At 45.1% G+C, this 22,818-nt stretch overlaps 1 protein-coding gene across 7 annotated transcripts in view; it reads left to right on the forward strand.

Moving 5' to 3' along the window:
- DNAJC6 (DnaJ heat shock protein family (Hsp40) member C6) overlaps nucleotides 1-22,818 on the forward strand; it is a 352,982-nt gene that overhangs the window by 303,994 nt on the left and 26,170 nt on the right. For all 7 annotated transcript variants that reach the window (XM_086953713.1, XM_086953706.1, XM_086953678.1 and 4 more), the window contains exon 17: nucleotides 5,536-5,684. In XM_086953713.1, the coding sequence (XP_086809839.1) occupies nucleotides 5,536-5,684 (149 nt within the window). The remainder of the gene's footprint in view (nucleotides 1-5,535; nucleotides 5,685-22,818) is intronic.

Here is a 22,818-nt window from a genome sequence, read left to right on the forward strand (position 1 = left end):
GCGCTGGAGATAATATTGGAGGGTGGACAGGGGAGACAATTGAAAGGCAGATCAGTGGTTCCCAAACTTTCGACTTCTGAGGATCCCCATTGAGTCACTACTGGAACCCGGGGATCCCAAACAATTTGTGCTATTTAAATCTCAAACATTAAAACCGTAATTTGCATAAAATACACATGTGCACACCAAACAAATACTTGAATTCATAAAGATTTTATTATTTTATATTGAATAAGTTTTAATGGAAAGATTGATTCTGCATCTTGGTGACTATTTTCAATGTTTGGTTTTGTTTTGCGGTACGAGGCTCCGGCCAGTGCCAGACTGGAAACCCAAGGCAGCTCTGGCAAATGTTGTCAGACCAGTCTCTGTACAGTGCACACCTAGTGTAGCAAGTGAACTCTCCCCCCAAGAAAATGATGGAAACAATGGTGCATTCTACAACACATTTGTTATTATATATTGAATTGTATTATCTTTTAAAGCATAGTAAATTATGGCCTTACTGTGCACCAGGATACAACAGTTTTTGTTGGGGTTCTTCAATGATTCCCTCACTATCACCCTTCAACACCCTCTTATCTCTCCATAGCCCCTCTGTCACACGTATTTCATTTATTTTATAGCACCTCTCATACCAGTGTAGGGTGTCTGAGCACTTTACATCACACATGTACAGAGACAATGAATCATACGTGTGTAAATCAGTGTCTAGAAAATGTTACATAAGGCAAACGGGACTACAAGGTGTAGGATTCACATGCCATCCATACTGGTAGGCATTTTAAGAGTGCTTGGTATGAAGAAGCACAAACTCAGGATTAAGAGAACATAACACAGGCGTTTTCATTGACTAATAAGAATTTATTTCTACCCAAACAAACCTTTTTTTAGCAGCATCAGGATAATGAAAGGCTAGGAAAAGAACAAAACTTACTAACTTGTACCATGCAGTTTGCATGCAGCTCTTTGATGGCAGTTTATAGCTCACTGTGCTAGATTATGATTATAACTTATGAACAGCACAGTAACAGCAGAATCTCTGTGACAAAAGCAGTAACCCACTGAACTATGCACATAAAATATTGTTTTTAGGTCTCAGGCCTAGCCACTGCGTCAGCAGTGGGCGTATCCCAGAGTCCTTTTCTGAGAGCTTCTCAGAATGTACCTAGGAATTACTCGCTGCTCGTGCGTGTTTTTTCCTAGGTGCATTCCTATTGGCCTTTGCGTGCGTGGGCTTTAGAAACAGAACACGCAATAGGCCATAGGCGGTAGCGTAGCTCCGCCTATGGCCTATTGGTGTCTGTTACCTGCACCAGAGGCCATACGTTTTGAATTATCGCGGATTGACGGCAGCGATAATTCAAAACATATGCCTGCAGCGGCGTGCACGCGTGCACCATTGCATGCTTTTTTTTTTTTTACAATTGGATTGCTTTCGCGATCCGTTGAAGTGCTGCTTGTTTTACAGCGTTACGTCTCCAGTTACTTGGCGTCTTGGGTGGCGCTTCAGCAGAATAACTGATTTGTGGGTTTTCCTAGTGAATGTTCTTCACGAAGGGAGGTTTTTGGCCGTGCCCAGCCCGTCTAGGTGCCGATGATGTAGTCTGGATGGTGCCGTGTCTCCGGCGGTGCTCCATTCGGAGGCGCTGGCGGATCTATGTCAACGGTGCCCTTGTAGTTGGTGGGTGTCATGGCTTGGCGAAGTGCTTCGCACCTTGTGGCACTCCGTCCTACCACGGGCCGTTGCAGCCAAGGAGCTGGCAATACTTAGTGTCCTGGTGGATAACCTGAGTGGTCATGTTGTGCACAGAGCCCAAAAAGTGATGGCACAGCTGGGAAGCGTTCCTGTGATATTTGGATTACCTGCCCAGAGCCATACAGGAGAGGTTTGTGTTTTTATTATGTCCGAAAATGACGCGTTGCGCATCTGAAAGCTTGCGCTCCAACTAGTGAAAGGCGGGACAGCAGGTGCGAGCGGCAGGTGCACTTCTTAGGAACTCCATGATGCCTTGAAACATTTAATTATTTTGTCCCTTTTCGTTGCCTCCTGCTAAAGCGTTTGCCTGCCCCCACAGTCCCCCTCCCGGATGACGGTCCTGTCAGCCAGCGCCAAACAAAGCACCCAGGGCCTCTCTGCCTGCCTGAGGCAGCAGCAGGGAGTGTGCCCCCCTGTCCCCGGGGAGGCGAGCGCGGGCTCTATGTGCAGCTTTGGCCCCTCCCCCCCTCGCTGCCACCTGCCCCGCAGCTGATATGGAGAGCAGCAGCAGCCGGCCCCGCAGGCCTGAGCGAATATTGCTCCTTGACTCCCACAACAGCGGAATACAGTCAGGTATTCAGAGTGATCAATGCACATAATCGCCTCTGATATCAAGTATATGTACACAGTCAATATTATTCACTGCTGTCCTGAAAGTATGACTGGACAGTGTTCTGTGGTGAGACAGCACCTAGTGCAGGCCTAGAAGTTACTGCGTAGAGAAAATAATGCCCTGCGAGTCTGACGAACGGCAGTAGGGGCACCTTTGCGGTATCTTTCAGAGCACAGCAGATCTGTGACCACCAGATGCCAGTGTAGGGAGGGGGAGAGAGACAAAGTCTAAGACAGCTCAAAGATCAGGCAGGCAGCAGTGATGGACGGCAGTGGTTCTAGATAGAAGCCTAGCAGATGTTGCAAGTGGGGTGGCAGTGGATGTATCAGTTCTCAACAGGGCACAAAAGTGACTGTGTCTTTGCGTCTGTGGTGAAAGATCTAGCCACTGCCCAGCGTGAGTGCAGAGTGAGAGTGAGTGCAGAGTGAGAGTGAGTGCAGAGTGAGAGTGAGTGCAGAATGAGTTCAGAATGAGTGCAGAATGAGTGCAGAGTGAGTGCAGAATGAGGTCAGAGTGAGGTCAGAGTGAGGTCAGAGTGAGGTCAGAGTGAGGTCAGAGTGAGAGCAGAGTGAGAGCAGAGTGAGAGCAGAGTGAGAGCAGAGTGAGAGCAGAGTGAGAGCAGAGTGAGAGCAGAGTGAGAGCAGAGTGAGAGCAGAGTGAGAGCAGAGTGAGTGCAGAGTGAGTGCAGAGTGAGTGCAGAGTGAGTGCAGAGTGAGTGCAGAGTGAGTGCAGAGTGAGTGCAGAGTGAGTGCAGAGTGAGTGCAGAGCGAGTGCAGAGCGAGTGCAGAGCGAGTGCAGAGCGAGTGCAGAGCGAGTGCAGAGCGAGTGCAGAGCGAGTGCAGAGCGAGTGAGTGCAGAGTGAGTGAGTGAGTGAAGAGTGAGTGAGTGAGTGCAGAGTGAGTGAGTGAGTGCAGAGTGAGTGCAGAGTGAGAGAGTGAGTGCAGAATGAGTGCAGAGAGAGAGTGAGTGCAGAATGAGTGCAGAATGAGTGCAGAGTGAGAGTGAGTGCGCAGGGTACGAACACTCGAACTAAGTCCACCACACATAAGACCACACACATAAGACCACACACACCACACACGCACACACCGCTCTCACCACCACACTCACCACCACACTCACTACCACACACTCACCACCACACACTCACCACCACACACACAACCACACACACACACACACACACACACACACACACCACCAGCCATCACTGCACACTTTCACCGGGCACAAACACCATCAGCCGTCCGTGCAGGCTTCCACCAGGCACACAACACCAGACGGCAGTGCACGCTTTCACCAGGCACACAACACCAGACGGCAGTGCACGCTTTCACCAGGCACACAACACCAGACGGCAGTGCATGCTTTTACCAGGCACACACACCTCGAGCCGTCTGTGCACGCTTTTACCAGGCACACACACCTCCAGCCGTCTGTGCACGCTTTTACCAGGCACACACACCACCAGCCATCAGTGCACGCTTCCACCAGGCACACACACCTCCAGCCGGCAGTGCACGCTTCAACCAAGCACACACACCATCAGCCATCAGTGCACAATTTCTACAGGCACACACACCACCAGCCATCAGTGCACACATCAATTGTTAACGCATCCACAATTAACTATTGTAGCAATCGCAGTATGGTGCGCTTTACTTTTAAACATATTTATCTAAAGGGCAGCATGCCACCATTGCTACAATTCCAATCCAACCCACATAATTCCACTACACACCACATGCATACACTCCATAACACATGGCTAAAAGACATTGCCATTTAAAATGCCATTAGTTCTAACTCAAATAAATCTGAGACCTATTGCATTTCTAATGCTTGTGTGAAATGTATGGTACACGTTCTTTGCAGAAGGCATATTAACCCTCTGCAGTACCTTAGATGAGCCAAAGCTGCCACTGGACAAAATTCCCATTTCTATCCAGCAGTTACATTAATCACCGGAGTTATCTTGACACTTTTATTGTTCCTCAAAAGCGACTGAATATACTAGGAACTTTGCAGTGCCCTTAAAACTCCTGGCTGCGGCCCCCCGGGAATGTGTCACAGTTCCGTGAGCCACAGTTTGGGAATCACTGAGCTAGATTATATCAGGCGCTGGAAGCTGACCAGCCAACACCATAGATTAAGGCACGATCAGCATTGGATACCGACCTGAAACCTTGCTTACAACTGCAGAATGGACACTGGCCTGTGCTCGGTTTCAGGAGGTTGCAGGTAACGCCAAGCTCAAAATCATGCATTTTAACTTCCTCCACCGAACATACATGACCCCCGCTACAAGGCCCTCGGAGTGCCCCAGTATTCTGTACCCTGGGCATGTAGGATGTTACGGATGTACTGGGAGGACATGGCTGAGAAACTGAAGGGGGCGACAGTGGTGGACATCTAGCTTATGATCAAACATTGCATACTGGGCTTCATCCCCAGACCCAAGGACAGAGTGATGCAATATTAATTCGCAAAACTGGGCTTCCTACTGGGCAGCAGACCTGTGGTGATTCGCTGGTTGGCCAGTGCCTGTCATACAGTGGACAAATGGCAGAAGGACATGCAGGAATGTGCGCTAGTGGAAGAGATCTGCCTTAAGCAGGGTTGCACGGGTAGAGGTAGACCTCAGGGACTGGGCGGAAATGGTCCGACAATTAATAGGGGACAGGACTGGGCCGCTGGCGAGAGCTCTCAGATGAACTGGATGGACGTCTTTATGGAAGCGACTGCACCCACATTACAAAGGAACTTGTAACAAAGGCAACTAAGGTGCGAGAGACTGCAGCTGACAAGGTCTCTTGTGGGAAATTACACTTGTAGTGGGCTGAATCATGGTGTGATTGGGATGTTGTTGTTTGCTGAAGCTTTCTGTTATAAGTTGTTACTGCATGACGGACATGATGTGCATATTTATGAGCTGCTCAACTTGGGGTCTGACACAGACCAGCGGAGCTGGATGTGCTAGCATGCTATTGTATAACAAGATCCTTCTATTACCATATTACAGGTTACTGTAATAATGATAAATATGTCTCTGAACTTTGAAACTTCAATAAAAACAAAGTTTAACAAATAAGTGTTTGTTAATGATAAAAGGTATACACAGAAAATATTCAAATATATTTATAGAACTTTTCTGATTTTGAAGATTCAGCACATAAAGGGACTACCGACAATTTTGAAGACCTACTGTCCAGTCAAGGCTTCAGTGCGCACAAAGACAGAAAAGGTCCCAGAACGATAGCTGAAATGAGAAAAGAGGAAATGGCAAAAGACATGGATCCTGAAAAGTTAAAAGTAAGTGATCTATTTTCTGAAGATGAAACAATACAGTACAGCTATGATAATGTACTAAGTAGACATTCAAAGAAGACAGTTACACAATAGTAGTCATAAATATGGGTTTCATGTAGAGGTTCTTATTCTACTAAATTTATGTATTACTTGCCTCATTCAGACATGTTGAGATGTTGCTTCCTCTGACAGTAGAGACCATGCCAGCTCTCCCACTGTGGGAACACACAGAGCAGGGCACCTGACAAAATATACCAATCATCCCAGGAGGCCCTTCTTTTATTTAGGGTTGGGCTTCCCATGCCATTTCCACTATGTTTTTCTTGCCTGGGACAACCATGCAAACAGGAAGAAACTTAATCATGTACCGTATGTGCTGGTAGGAACCCCCACACACTTCAAGACTGTTTATTCTATGCATTTTAAAGACAAACCTCTGCTTTGGTGGTTTGTTTTTTTGTAAAACTAAAAGATGTGGGACAATTCACCATAAAGCCATGGCATGACAGACTGGGCAGAGCGTTTTTGCTGAAAGTGTGGCTAACTTGTCAAAGGAAGCTCTTTTGGTAAAGAAGGGCCCCCACTTCGACAGTAAATCCTATATGGGTCTAACAGGCACCTGCATATCACAGACCATGCCTCCAATGCCGCAGTAGTTTGAGGCTGGCAAACCTAACCTTCGATAAAGGGAAGGCACAAGAGACACCCACTGATTACTGTACATACCTACTACAATACAGTTTGTGCCAGGAAAGCCACAAAAATAAACTGGTGCTGTGGCAAACATGGATGTGATGTAGAGGAGGGAAAAGCTTTGAAAAACTTATTCTCACTCCCTAAAAGCTCCATGGTGCAAGCTGTAAGGTTAGAAACATGTGTAACCTCATGGAAGATAACAGTTTGTATGGCCTTAGTGAGATGTTGGCAATGCCTGGGTACCGATGACGAACTAAAGATCTCGCAATGGTGTAAGAGAGAAGTGCCGGTGAGTGAACGAATATGGGCTAAAGGGGTTAGAAACTCCCACAGTATGGTTGGCAAACTGCTAAGTCTTGATGTAAACCCTGTGTCTCTGCAAATGGAGATCACGGGAAAAGCCTTGAGGGAGGGAGGATATGAGGTATCTCGAGCCGAGGACCTAGCTTATCAGGCGACGAAGAAGTTGGTTCAGTTTATGGCCTAGGCCTGGCAAAAAGATATACACTTCCCTTATATGGATATATTACCGAATAGATGGCTGAGGAGAGCAGTTCTAAGACTAAGATCTGGATTGAACCCCTATTATGGTAATATTGGAGCAAAATCAGAGATGATAGATAGCGCTGGAAACTGTAAGTGTATAGTGGGAACCTCGTGTGATATGATGCATATTTTATTAGACTGTTCAAAGCTCTTAGAACTTCGAAAGGAGATTTATGTCCAATTTCTAAAAAATATGGTGTCCATAATAGACTTTCTGCAAGTATGCTCCTAACAGAAATGTTCTCTTTGGATATCGCTTGTGCTCTGGGGAATTTTATGCAAAAAGGTAAACAAACTATGAATTGCGATTAGTCTAAGCCCTGTGCGATGAATTTTAATGAATTATAGGTGTATATGGTTTTAAAGTTTTTATCTGACAATGAATTGTTTTTAGAATGTTTTATCTGTTTAAGGACAATGGTCCAAATAAACTTGATTTTTGAATTGTATTTTTGAACTGATGCTGTCAAAACCAGAAAGTCTTAAAACTTCTACCAAAATGCTCCTTGTAGTGGACGTATGATCTTCATTGTGGTCTCTTTCACATTACCCACATATTAATATTTAGTGTTCTTAAAAAACTTACATGTCAAGAATAATAGACCTCAGTAAGCCTGGTTCTGCCCAACTAACGGATGCTACTGTCCCCAAAATGATCTCATTGAGGAAAGGACTGTCAATTTCTGAAAGGTATGAGAATAGCGCTCCTTACTACTACCCCTATCTTCCTCTGTCCCAAAACTGAAGATCTATTTGTCACCAGCCAACCACTATTTACTACATCAATTACTTGTTGTATTGGGTTTAATGGCCTTTACAATACACAACAATGTTTGACTGTACAACCTATCTAATAAACAATTACACAGTAATAAAATAAATGTTCAACTACATGTTTCTATGTGTCCGCCATGGAAATGAAAGTGAATGTATGTGACATGTTAATTTACCAGGGGTGGCTCCTCCGTCATGGCTTAAGAGCGCTGCCTACCTGCTAAAAGAGGAATAATAAAATGATAATAAAAGAATTATATTATCATTTCATTTTTGCCTAACCGCTGACGACACAAGTCTTAAGCTGGGTGGGCGGGGCCAGGCAGTCGTGTTCGAGAGGCATGGCAGGTGGAGTGGTTAGCATTTTTAAGGGCGCATGTGTTATTGGCGACTGTCCTAGGCCAGACAAACACACTTGTGCACTTAAGTTCCTTCAACCCGGCAGTGTTGTACAGCCAGGTTGGAAAACACTCTAGGCTCCAATGCCCAGTCTGAGCGGCAAACGAAGCCGCTCAGCAGCCAAATCCCAGCACTTCTCTCATGCTGGGAATACTATTATTTACAGCATGAGAGAAGCGCTGGGATTTTGCATCTAGGAGCCTGCTCAGTCGGAGTCCAGGATCGGGGGAGAGAACGGAGGGCGGAGGTCATCAAAGTGGCATGTAAGTATGATTGTAATTATTTTTAGTTTGGGTTTAGTTTTTGGTTGTAATTTCTCTCCCACCCCCCTCCCCCCCCTGAACTTCCCCAGCCACTAAACACTAATAGCATTCGCTGTTGTAATCTACACATGGTGGTGCACAGAGTTCACTGTGGGGACAACGTATAGAATTTAGTAGATTTGTTTTGAAATTGAACAGAAGTTTTGAACAAGTAGACTACAATGCAAGAAACCTTAGGGCCAGTGTAGGCCATAATTTTAACATTAATTGGTATCCATTGATTGTGTGTCTTCACTGGCAGAAGCAGTGCAGCTTTTCTCTATGACACTCACAATATGGCTTTGGAAACGTTGTTAGATGTCATAGTGGTTATAGTGTGTTCATGAGGGGGAAACCTGCTGCACAGTCTGGGATCTTGGATGAGAGCTGGAGTGATTTTGCCAACACAGTTTTTGGAATGTTGTGCACATTGGATGTGATGTGTGTTGGCTGGAGGAAGATGGCGGCCGTGACCAGCGGCTGAGCAGCAGCAGTGGTCGCAGTGCAGAGATGGGGGTGATGCTTTCTGATGTGGCCTCGGCATCCAGGTTTTTTCTCCCCGTATAGGAGAACGTAACGGAACGGAAACTGCTATGAAATAAATGACTAAAAGTATCACTGGAGAAGGGAAAGCAAAGCAAAGTAAAGAACCATAATATATCCTCATGGATCTACCTGACCCTCAATCAATCAAATAAAGAGGAACACAGCGGGACAAAGCAGGGTAAAGCGGCGGTGTTTAAATATCGATTCTATGTTTCTTCTGCAAAAACCGGTACAGCATAGAATCTTCGGAATCCACAAAGAGAAAACAAATAAGGCTACGTAAAATACCCTGAGGCTACCTGACCGCAAAAAGATAGGCGTGAAATCTATGTTGTTTCAGCGACATCGGTGAGACACAATCAAACAGCTTTCTAAAATGTAAACCGTCGTAGGAGCATAGCGGTGCACAAGGGCGAAAAAAAAAAAAGACTACTTCTGACATCGGCGTGACACAATCAAACAGTTTTCTAAAATGTAATCGTCGTGGGAGCATAGCGGTGCACAAGGGCTGAAAAAACTACCTCTGGTGAAAAACTCCGTTGTCTGATGTCTCCCAGCACTCGTATCGGAGGGCTGTCCCGCTTGGTTTTGCCGAGGCTCCTGGCCACAGCTGTGGCGGTGTTGGGTGTCGGCATAGCCGGTCCTTGCGGAGTTCGCGGTGCTCGTGTAGCTCGCGTAGTCAGGAGGCGGGATCATTCAGGTCCAGTGTGTCCAGCGAGGCGAGGCGGAAGTGGCTGCAGCTTCAGCAGACCTGCCAGATGGGGCAGTCTGAACGGATCCAGCGGCCCGCTACGGAGCAGTGGAGAGGCTCCGTGTAGCAGTACATCAGCAGAGGTGAGGCAGGGGATTACCCTGCTAATAGTAGTTGCATCTATGCCCCCTAAAGCTAACACTGTCGGGAAGACAAAGAAAAAGGGTGGGGCGGATGGCGCCCCCGCACCAGGCAACTCAGTCAATAACTTAAGTATGGACAATGGAGCAAACACTGGGCTAGATGGGGCAACTTCAGAAACTGGGTCAGGTCGGGTAAAGCAGCTGGCATCTGTGGGTCAGAATTCCCCTAAGATTAGAACCCGGCAAGCTACAGCTACAGCGACGGTCAGCGTGGTCGAAATGCTGAACCGGAATGAGAAAAAAAGAAAGCTGAAGGATACTGAGTCTGTCCAAGAAGCTGCGGACCCTGAGGTATTAGTACTAGCTGTAACATCCCCGTCACCTGAACCTGAACTTGCTGTAACATATGAGTCTACTGATCGACCTTCACTATTACCAGCCAATATTCCAGAGGTAAACCCAGGCAAAGACCCACAGATCCCTCAAGTATGTCAACCAAAGGCTGCCAGGGATGGCGAAGCAGGCGGCGACAAGTCTGTAATCGCGCACTCAGAGTCTATAGATCTCGGATTGGGGTCTGCCGATCTCGGTGTTTCCAGCAACAATGAGACCATCACCATACTACCCTCGTCTGTGCCCTCACAAGATATACTCCTCTCCTCAACAGAAGGCTCAGCAGTTCTAGTTACTAAAGAAGGCTTATCTACAGCTGATTCGCTTAAAGAAGGTCCTAGTACTAGCCCTGTAGCAGGCTCGGGAAAAAATAGGGGATTACCTGCCAACCCTAAAGCTAAAAATATCTGTTCTGGGGCTGTTCAAGGCGAGAGGGAAGTGGAAAAGGAGAAGACCCCTAGCGAGTGCTTCTTCTCTGTCACAGAGGAGGCCAACTGGTCAGAAGAGGATGATGAGCTACATAGCTCAGATATCGATGGCAGCAACCCGGAAACAGAGAGTGAAAGTGAAACTGGGTTACCATCATCCATTATAAAAAATGCACCACCGCAAAGAGACCATAACGCGCTGGCTTGGGACCATTCTCCTACAACATCCCTTCAAGGGAACTTTAATTCGGCATCATGCAACGTAATCTGCAAAGAGCCCACACAGTTATCAATGATGACGATGATGGAGTCAATCCACCAAGGAATAACGGCTCACAGAGAGGAAACCCGGGCAGACAGCATCAAATCCCAGGCACCGATAAGAAAAATGAAAGCAGTGGTTAGAAAGCTTTCCAAAGCCTAGGTAAATGTCGGTGATATGGTCTCAAATTTAGAGGAGAGGGTGGTCGCCACCGAAGCTGAGGCGGCTGCAGCCACGACCAAAGTGGAAACTCTTGGAGCCCAAGCAATCGACATTCAGTGGAAGCTAGAGGACCTTGAAAATAGGCAAAGAAGGAACAACCTCAGAGTCCTGGGTATTCCGGAAGGGGCAGAGGGTCAGGATGCTAAGATGTTTATAGTTAAAACATTTGAGAAAGCTTTCCCTGACATCGCCGGTTGGAACTGGACCACCGAAATACAGAGAGCACATAGGACGCCCTTTAGAATGAAAAAAAATGCCAGAGAAGGGGATAAGCCTAGAGCAATCTTAATCTATATAGGTAACTTTCTTCTTCGTCAGTCCATCTCAGAGAAAGCCCGGCCAGATGCTAAAAGAACATTCGAAGGAGGGTCCTTCTTTGTTAGACCGGACTTTTGTCATTCCACCGTGGAACGAAGATGGAGATTAAGACAATTAATCAAACCTTTCCAGGACAAAAGAGTCCAGGTCTACCTCATCAATCCTGCCCAGTTAAAGATTATCCACCTTGGCAAGACTTTGTATTTCTCTTCGGAAATCAAGGCTCAGGAGTTCTTAGACTCTATTTAGTATGTGTCGTTACTGAAGGAAGGTTTAGGCTTAGATTAGCTCAAGGTACAGTTTGAATATCACTCAGTAGAGTTTGTTACTTTAGGGAGCATTGCGGTGTGATTTTGGGGAGTTTTGTAGGAAAATTGTGGGTGTTTATAAGCCGAGGCTGACTTTGGATCTATTGATTGCACTGTGTCCATTGCCGCACCCATCACTTGCACAGACTCCGTCTGCGCGCCTCACAGGGGGGTGAGTTGTGGTCAGGGGGGGGGAGGAGGGTGGGTCTCTTGTGGGAGGGGGGGGTAGGGGGAAGAAAAAGAAGCAAAAAGAAAGTTCATGCATTAAAAATGTTTGTTGATACATTGGAGAAGTTGAAAGTGGTTATACATCATATTGCTAGACAAAAGATAAAATGCGATTGGTTAGCTTGTTGGCTGGTTTCTCTCCAGGGTTATGTCAAAGATTAAGATAATTAGTCTTAATATAGGCGGATTGAATGATTGGGAAAAAAAGGGAAAAGTTTGTGGAGTACGTTAAATTAGTAAACCCCGATATTGTCTGTTTACAAGAGACTCATCTGCCATGGAAAAAGAAACATTGGTTAAATATAAGGGGATATGAAATATTCTCTTGTTCTTCGCAGACCTCAACTGTAAGGGGGGTAGCCATCATCGGTCGGGCTGGTTTGGGTGGGGTCAAAAAATCAAAAGCTGACCCGCTGGGAAGATGGGCTATATGTGAACTGGGATTAGGTATTACTTTCTGCTCAGTGTATGGATCTAATTTGGACGACTCAGGGGTGATGGATCACATTGAAAGGGAGCTCACCAACTGGCCATCACCTGTGGTATTATGTGGTGACCTTAATATCTCGGCAGATTTTACAGGTAATATCCAATATAAAGGAAGAAAACCCCGGGTATTCAGGGCAATTTCATCGATAATTCATTCTTATGGCCTGAAGGATGTCTGGGGCAATCTAAAGAAAGGTGATCCTGGGTTCACATACTTTTCACACCCATTTAATAAATACACAAAATTGGATTATTTTTTAGTATCAGCCACTCTCTTAAGCACTGTAGAAATCTCGATGCTCCCAAAGCTAATTTCGGATCATAATCCTCTTGTCCTGAATATGTCAATTACTAAACCAAGAGAAAAAATGAGACCATGGACCTTTGATAGAAAACTTTTATTAGATAGTAATTACATCGCACATATAAAGGGGTGGTCTCAATCGTTTTTTGATGCCAACAGATATAGCGCTTCTCGTGGTGTGGTTTGGGACAGTTTCAAGGCGGGTTTAAGAGGAGAGACTATTAGCTTTTCTGCACGGTTGTGGAAAACTTTAAAGGAAGAAAGGGAGGGACTTCTGAATAAGCTGGCAAAGGCCAAGGAACAACACAGGAGCGATGTATATAACGGCATTCAGGGTTCTCAGAGTCTAGATAGCTTAAATACGATAAAAGCAGATATCCACCGGCAATTAGCAAGGAAAGCGGCAGCAGAATATCAGACTCGTAGATTGGGAATGTATGAAACAGGTGAGAACGCAGGAAGGGCCTTAGCACTAAAGATAAGACAAGCTACCTCAAAAAATATGATAACTGAAATTAAAGAGGGGGAGCATACCTACAATAAACCAACAGAAATCCTAGAGGTTTTTAGGCGTTTCTATCAGGCTCTCTATAAAGAGGATGCAGATACAACCTATCCAAGCAAGAACTGGCAGGACACAGAAAATAATTTGCCGCCCAATGAGAGGGAAATCTTGGAACAGGATATTACTATGGAGGAGCTCCGACAAGCACTGAAAGATTTAGCAGCAGGAAAGGCAGCAGGGCCGGATCTCATACCCCTGGAACTTTATAAATATCTGAGTGAAGAGACGGCTCCTCTCCTATTAGACCTATTTAACGGGGTTATTAATACAGGCATCATACCAGAGTCCTGGACCAAAACCAATATAGTGGTCTTCCATAAAAAAGGTAAACCCAAGGAGAGCCCAAGTTCTTACCGGCCTATATCATTGATAAACAGCGACAATAAACTTTACGCTAAAATATTGGCCACTCGAATGGGGAGGATTATTGCAGGCCTCGTCTCCCCCTGGCAGCACGGTTTTATCCCCGGAAGGGGTACCACAGACCATATAAAAAGAGCTATAACTCTGTTTGACATGCATGCCGGGGAAGGGGAGGGGATTGCAATGATCCTCCTCGATGCCGAGAAGGCGTTCGGTCGGGTTAAGTGGAGCTTTCTATGGAAAGTGTTGGAGGGTAGAGGATTTGGCCCCCGATTTCTTCAGGCAATCAAAGCCATGTATCACACTCCAACAGCTAGTATCCACCTAATGGGTGAGGGTTCTAATCCGATCCATATCTCGAGAGGGACAAGACAAGGGTGCCCATGCTCACCTATCCTATTTGCACTGTACATCGATCCCCTGATCTGTCATATCATGGGTAATATAAATATCAAACCAATCATCACTAACGGATATGCAACCAAAATCCTCGCTTACGCGGATGACATAGCCATTACTACTGTGGATCCTGCTAGTGCTATGAGGGAACTAATTAATATCACCTCCGATTTCGGTAGTGTATCCGGATATAGATTAAATGTGGCTAAAACACAGGTTCTATGCTCCAGTAAGACAGCCAAATTGGATGAAAGATATGTGGATTCTGTTGTCTATTTGGGAATCACAATCAATGCCCGGACACAGGAAATTATTAAGGATAATTTCTCACCACTATTGTCGAAAATGAAACAGGATCTAAAGCGGATCGATACTCTGCATTTATCAATTATTGGCAGAGCTAATGTCATTAAAATGACAATGTTTCCAAGAATTTTATACAAATTCAGATCTATTCCTTTTAGAATCGATGATACTTTGATCAGGGAAATGGAGGCAATTTTTATGAATTTCATCTGGCAATATGCTAAGGTGAGGAGATCAATTAAATTTATGTCCCTCCCTCAGGAAAAGGGTGGTTTGGGTATACCAAACTTAAAATTCTACCATTGGTCTTGTCTCCTTACAGATATGGCTATACTTTTCTTCCCTGCGAACATGATAAACTGTCAAAGCGGTATTCCGTCTATTTATAAGCTATTATTAGGGAATGAAACCTATGGGGTACTATTAAGACACTATGATAAACGGATCTTCAAGTCTCAAGGGTATAAAATGTTGGAAGATATTTACACAATTTGGGTGGCTATACAGAAGAATCAGAATATTCCGAAATTCAATAAACACACTCCACTATGGAATTCAGGGCTATTCCCCTATTTGAGCACGGATGGGCCCTGGAGACACTGGGAAAGACAGGGAATCACCTCATTGGGTCAAGTAATGGTAAAGGATGTCCTGAGGCCCCTAGATCTCCTGATGTCTCGGTATGCACTTCAAGAGTCTCAGGAGCTTAAATTCATACAATTGACTAATACAATTAAATCCAGGAGACCGACTATAGATGTATCTAAGGAATGTGCACTTTTAGACTATTTGAAGGGAGGCGGTCGTCGTATAAGGAAAATGTATGTATTATTTTTGGATACACTGTCGGATGATTTGCTCAAGACAGAAACCACTTGGGCTGGGAAATTGAATGATCCCGATATCGATCTAGATAGAGCCATTCTCATGGATAAAAGGTTTCTAAGATCCTCAAACTTAAGAGCGCAGCATTTTAAAACTTTATTTAACCTTTATTACACACCAGCAAAATTATTTGACTGGGGCAAGAGAGCAGATCATAACTGCCCCAGATGTAGCAAGGGTCCGGCAGATCTGCTTCACATGTTTTGTTGCTGCGAAAAATTAGGACCAATTAAAAGCGAAATTGTAAAGTTTTTAGAGGGGCTGCTAGATACCAGGATTGATCTATCCCCAACACTATTAATTTTCGGGTCCGATACCAAACTGGGTTTGAGTGTAGAGAAGGAGGCACTCGTTTTTATAGCAACAGCAGTTTTCAGAATATTAATTGCTGCTGCTTGGAAGGACACTGAGGCCCCAACCTTTCAGATGTGGCTCTGCAGGCTATTAGGGATTCATAATATTGAATCAGAGCTGTACGCACTCAAGGGTCTGAAATCCAGAGATATGGGACTAAGGCTCTGGTCCCCCGTGGCAGCATGGAGGCGGTCAAAAACTCTGGGCTTATAGCTTGTTAAATATCCACAGTACTTCTTCCCGCACAATCTTAATATCTTAGTAGCATATGAATTTTTCGCTATATTAATGGTTTTTAATCAGTACGAATATTCTTATTAGAAGTTGAAAATCTGTCTGCTTTATTTATTTCTTGATATGTATAACTACTTGGTATCATTATGCTAGTTTTTGTTCTCTGTTATTTATTTGATATGATACTGTCATGAACTTTCAATAAAAATAAAAAAAATAAAAGGATGTGATGTGTGTTAATTGTTAATTGTGTTGATTTGTGAAGTGCTGCTGCATTGGTGAGGGTAAGTATTGCAGTGTTTATGTATGGGCATGTTTCACAATCTCAAAGAAGTGTGTTAGATCTTCTCTACTCTTGCCCATGGGAATGACTTGTAGTACAAACTTCACACTGGGAATGCCTTGATTTCACAATGTTTATTTGTATATAATAATTACAATGTACTTTTACATGAATGTCTTAGCAAAAATTGGATGGACGCATAAGTCCTCTGTTGTTTTTTGGCCACTATACATCGATGAGTGTGGAAAAGGCTAAGCTAACCTGCATCCAAGCAGAAGTGGTGGAATGTGCATTTCTTTGATATATAACACATCCATGGGGGTCTACGTTCAATTCATGACATAATGGTGTCTAGTGGCAAAACCACCATCCACCATTGTGCATATCTCATCTTGTAGTCCACACATAATGTTATGCTTCGAGTAACAAATTCAATATTCATTGTCATAGTATCTGTGATATTGCCTCTTACAATGTGTGCTACAGATTGCGGGACAACATCATATTGTAAATGGTAATAAACCCTGTGCATATGTATCCTTTTTTGTGGTCTCCTAGGGTGGCACACTACTTGCACACTGTCACCTGGCCCCTGAACATTCAATGTATGTAATTATGTAGGAAGGGGTAGCACATTGTCATTGGTTGACATTTTTGATATTATAAAAAAATAATGATGTACTTTGTAGTAGCCTACCTTGCTTCATACCTATTAGAACTTGCAATGTTATGCAGACATATATCTCATTACAATGTAGACCTGAAATGGGCATGTTATCCACCATATCGTCATGATAGATGACAGTCCTTCATCTCGTTACGCTGTTTAATGTGGCCCACACTGGCTTAGTCAGTGTCAACATGTGCAACTTGTTAACTATATGTTGTACTTTTGGCATTTTCTATTTGGAAAGAAATGCAGCCACAGCAACAATGTATGCACAGTGGAATTCAACACAAGACCAATTTGCTGATGTTTTCCTACTTGATTGAGTGCATTGTGGTCTATCGTGTGTTTGAGATGTACTTACCAACAAGCCGGCCATTCCCATAGGTCCCATCCTGGAAACACTGATTGACGGCAGATTGCTGGAAGATGTTGGAGTCGTGCACACAGCCAGGGTACTTTGCAAATACATTCATGAATAAGCCCAGATGGTCCACGATTGCCTGCACATCCATTGAATAGGTGTGCTTCCTGTTGCAGTATACCGCAGAAGGCACAAGTTGTACATGTGTGCAGTCCATTGCCCCCAACACATGCAGAAATCCAGCAATTGCTTAAAAGCCTTGCTTGTTGTCCTGTTGTTCTTGTGCAGTTTTGGGAAAGTAGAGGTATTGTGGTGTGAGGCTTATGGTGCCATCCAGGACGGTGGGGAGGAACCTGGAGAAGGATACCTTGGATTCTTTTGCCACTCTGGCGGTGGTGGGTTTGAAAGTTCCAGATGCAGCATGAGGAGGACAGCAAGTAGCTTCGCCTGCGGAGGTGCAGTGCTGGGATGTGAGCTGCAGCCTTTGAGCAATCTTGTTCGGGAGGCAGACAATGGGCCCCGTCTTTAGTCCTGTAATGAGCTATGACCTCCTATTGCTGAGGTCTGAGGATGATACTCTGAGGGTATGTCCGCTCCCTTCTTCGGTGTTACCACTGTGGTGGTGGTGGTAGTAGTGGTCTCCTTGGTGCTCTTAGTTGCAATATCAGAAGATCCATGGTGTAGTTACGCTTTCCAAGGTTGTTTTGGGTCTGTTTTTATTTTATTCAAGTGATCCAGCATAATTTTTAAGACCAGATACTCCCTAGCGGTAAAAGTTTGCCGCTAGTTAGACCTAGGTGCAGTTTTTCATTTTTAGCGACTTTAAATAAAATCCTTGTGCATATGGTGTTTTGTGGTGTTTTATCATGGTAACGCCTGCCTTGCATATCATTTTTAGTAAGTCCCGCTAGCCAAATTGGTGTTGTTTAAAATAGGTGCTAGCTGTGAAAAAGTGACATTAGAGGAGTCTAGTGGCACTTTGTGAATATGGCAATAAATAAACCTGCCATAGTGTCAAAAAATGATGCCACTGCGGCATTAAATCCTTCTAAATATGCCCCAGTATATCCAAGTTAGATAAATCTTTGAGTGATTATACAGTACACGAGAAAGCAGAAGTTAAAAAGAAAATGGTAGTTGAGAAGTGTAGAAAAGGATGCAAAAGGATGTCTTAAGCACAATGGATAGTGAAGATGAGAGCAAGGAACCCCAAATGAAGTTTGAATAAGAAATGTTCAATTTTATATATTTTTTTTAAATTGGAGCCTGATCCTGAACATCTCAAATAAACTGCAAGAGACATTGAGAGTGTTGGTGCTGAGCTAGATAAATGTTGATTTGCACCATCTTGAGTTCTGTACTAAAACTAGGTGTTTCAGATTTCTTCTTTCCCCTGGCGATATGAAGGATATGTGAAGGTAACAGAGTTTATGTATTTTCTTTATTGATAGTATTTTATATAGCTTGAACATGACCATTATGGAATCAAAATGCAGTACACAGAGAACTGATGCGGGTTACAGTACAGTGCAAACATTTGTCACTTAAGCTACGCAGTACATAGAGTTCAAAGAGCAAGGTATAAACAATTGTAGACTGCATTGAATAAGTTTAATTGTGCAAAATTCTAAGAAATAGAAAAATGCGGTCAGTTTTTTTTCTTCCACCTAAGATCAACCTGGCCGACGATTGAAGAGAAGCTTTAAAAGGGGTGAGGGATGAAGCTGGTGTAACCAAGAGGAGACCGTCAGTTCTGTTGACTACTAAAACCTGGCTCACACAGAGGATGTCATCTGAATGAAGTAAAGGTTTAATTCTCATGATGGAATGCAGCAGAGTTCTTACTCTGGATGCAACCTTTTCATTCTGGATTGAAATACACAGCTGAGAACCTACCCATATTTCCAGAGACTTAATTTTGGATAAAAGGGGGTAAAAACTGCATCGTGAAGGTGTGCTGCCCGTTATGATCTGTTGCGATATGTTATGGCATGCTGTGCAATGCTATGTTACATTGGCTATGTTCTGTTGTGTTCTGCTCTGCTTTGCTGCGTTGTGAGGTGCTATTCTGTATTACGTCAGGGTGTTATGTTGTGCAGTGCTATATTGTGTTAGGTCAGGGTGTGTTGTAATACCCTACCCAGTGTCTTGCTATGTGTTGTGCAGTACTAGATCTGATTGTGCCCTGCTGTGTTATGCTGTATTATGTTAGGGGTTGTTATGTTGTGTTGTCTTATGGTATGTTGTATTGTGTCCCGCTGTGCTCTAAATGTATGTGATGGTGTGTTCTGTCAAATTACTTTGTGCTGTGTTATGCTGTTTTATATTATGTGCACTGTGTTATGTAGTATCGTTCTGCTATCATGCTTTGGTTTGCCGCCAGACCAAAATACGGAAGCGTTCTAAATTGAAGTGATGTTAAGTACAAAATAAAGTGCCTTGGGAGAATTCTGGGCAGTGTGCACTGGATCATGCACTGGCTCTCTGAAGTATACTTCTGAGGAGCTTATCGCCCTCAATACTTTCAGCTGCGATGCCGCCAAACACTGGGAGGTTTTGGAGACTCCGCTCCACTGTTGTTCAGCCTGTGGGTTCCGCTTTACACGCCAATCGTCCCCTGCCATTATATCCAGGACCAACTTAGATAATATTAAAGCCGGACTGATTAACTCAAGATCTATGGTCAGCCATGCGGCTGATATTTTTGAGCTGCTCGATGGCCAGGAGTTCGATCTCCTCTTCATTACTGAAACTTGGCTCACGGATTCCTGCATGCCGGTGATCGAACTTGCCATTCCACGTGGATTCAGGATCGCGAGGATGGATAGACCGCCAGATCTACTTGGCGATGCTGAAATGCTACACTTTGCTGTGGTCCTTTCCCCCCACTTCACCTTGGGAGGCACCCTTATCTACCGCCCCCCCGTCTATGCCGGTAGTTTTATGGGCAATATCGAGGAGGTGATTGTGCCTCGTGCCCTTAATTTTTCTCGATATCTCCTGCTGGGTGACTTTAACATCCATATGGACATTGGGGGCCTGCCCGAATCAAGGGGTTTGGCTGATGTCCTTGCGGTGGCGAACCTAACACAATGGGTGAACTTCCCTACTCATCGGGCTGGTCACTGGCTTGATTTAGTTTGTTCCAACTTCGAGATCACCATGTCACCCCCTATGAGGGTCACCTGGTCGGACCATGTCCTTCTTCGGTTCACCTGGCCCTTGGGTCCTAAAGTGTTGAGTGATTTGCCTGCCCCTCAAGTTCACGCCCAGAGAATAAATGTAACCACCTTTTCAGATTCGCTTATGGCTAATCGGCCAACGTTGCCGTCTAACCTAGAGTCTGCAGTAGATTTATTCAATGCTTGGGTTAATCAAAGTGTCACTGTGCCCACCAATAAAGGGGGCTGCACACGGGTTAGGTCATCACCCTCTAAACCCTGGTTCTCCCACGCTCTCAGGGAACTTAAAGTCGGCTGTAAAAAATTGGAGAGAGCCTGGCGCCGCGAGTTCCGCCCTGATTTGAAGACTGATTTGCGGAGGGCGCAGAAGGTTTACTACGCGGAAATTAAAGCTGCTAAAAGCAGGTACTTCTCTGATAGGATAGAGAAGGCGGACAATAATGGCAAAGAAGTCTTTGCCATTGTTCAGAGTTTCCTCTCTCCCTGTGCTGCCTGCCCAGTTCTTCCGGCTTCTGTTCTCTGGTGTGAGGAACTGTCCTGCTTTTTTGATAACAAAATCATCAAAATCCAAGAGGAGCTCCGAAACTCTTGCGATCTTCTTCAGCCCGCGTTACCCTTTGCCAGTTCTGGGGTGAAGCAACCTTCCAGCCAATTTTCCACCTTTGAGCCAGCTGTGCAAGCGGACGTGCTGGCCATCTTAGAGTCTCTTAAGTCGGGACCTCCCTCTGACCCGTGCCCCGCTAGGGTTCTGGGGGGTGCTGCGAGCTTGGTATACCAGGAGGCCACTCATGTGGTCAATCTGTCTCTGGCCTCTGCCTCTGTGCCCCTTTGTTGGAAACAGGCGAAATTGCTTCCCCTCCTTAAGAAGTCCGGCCTGGACCCTCTAGCCACGTCCAGCTATCGGCCGATATCGCTGCTCCCGGCACTAGCGAAGGTTTGTGAGAAAGTGGTCTTTAGGCAGCTGAATAATTTTATTGAGTCCTCTCAGGCCCTGCATCCGGCTCAATCGGGCTTCAGGGCGGCCTTCAGCACCGAGACGGCTCTGGTGGAAGTCTCGGAGGCCATCAGGGAGTGTTTGGACGGAGGCGGCAGTGCGGTCCTGGTTTTGCTGGACCTATCTGCCGCCTTCGATACGGTGCCCCATGCTCTGCTGCTGAACCGGCTGGCCGAGGTTGGTCTGTCTGGCGCGGTTCTGGCCTGGCTGTCCTCGTTTTTGTCGGAACGGACGCAGCAAGTTTGGATGCCTCCCCACGCCTCGTCTCCCAAGAAGCTCAGCACAGGGGTCCCCCAGGGGTCGACATTAAGCCCTCTGTTGTTTAACATTTATATGACCCCGCTGATCCATCTGGCTGAGCAGTGGGGAGCTAAAATAATGGCGTATGCCGACGACACTCAGCTGTTGTTTACCTGGCCTAAAAATTGTTTAGATGCCAGTGTCGTCCGCTCTTGTCTATCCAACGTCTTTCGGTGGCTCCTTTTAGCCCAACTTAAATGCAACGAGGACAAGACTGAGCTGTTGTTTTATGGCAATTTTCCGGCCAATTTTCAGGATCTCATTTGGCCGTCCGATTTTGCTCGCCCCAGCTCTCTTGGAGGCCTGGCTAAAAACTTGGGGGTCTGGTTTGGACAGGATCTTAAGTTTGAAGCACACCTAAAAAAACTTACGGCGACCTGTTTCTTGACCCTCAAGTCACTAAAAAGATTCCTTCCACTGCTCCACAGGGAAGCAAAAGAGACGGTTCTGCGTGCTCTGATCCTATCAAGGCTGGATTACGCCAATGCTCTCTTTAGTGGTCTCCCTAAATACCTCATTAACCGAATGCAGATTATTCAGAATGCGGCGGTTCGACTTCTCTTCTCTCTTCCAAAAAGAACTAGCGCATCTGTTTATCTCCGAAAGCTCCATTGGCTTCCAGTGGCACAGCGTATTGTGTTTAAATCCTTGGTTCTGGCCTTTCGTGCCCTGCACCAACAGGGACCACAATATTTGCACAAAAGGTTCATTTTCTATACCCCTCGCCGAGCACTTCGATCAGCTAATCTCCTTCTGATGGACATGCCTAAATTCAGATATGTGAGATTGGGTGGTCAGTCTATTTCTGTCCAAACAGCCCGAGCCTGGAACACCCTGCCGCTCTCTCTGCGAGCGTCAGCGACATTGATAGAATTTAAGAAAGGATTGAAAACCCACCTTTTTAAACTCAGCATCTAGCTGTTTTCTCCTCTCTCTTTGGTTTGGCTCTGTTTTAGCTCACATATCGCGCCAGGATACTCTGTAGTAGCAGAGCGCGTAATAAAATATTTTATACATACATACATACACTTCAGGGGTACATTAAGTGATACCTCCAGTGCCTAATTTGAGACAGTGGTTTCCGGTGCTCGGCACTGACACTTATTTGCCAACACCAGCACTTATGATAGTTTGCCACAAGGTGGCACTGTCTGTTTAATTTAGAGATGAGCACAACAACAGTTATTTATTA

This window comes from Lissotriton vulgaris, chromosome 1_1 (genome assembly GCF_964263255.1).
Source record: "Lissotriton vulgaris chromosome 1_1, aLisVul1.2, whole genome shotgun sequence".
Lineage (NCBI taxonomy): Eukaryota > Metazoa > Chordata > Amphibia > Caudata > Salamandridae > Lissotriton > Lissotriton vulgaris.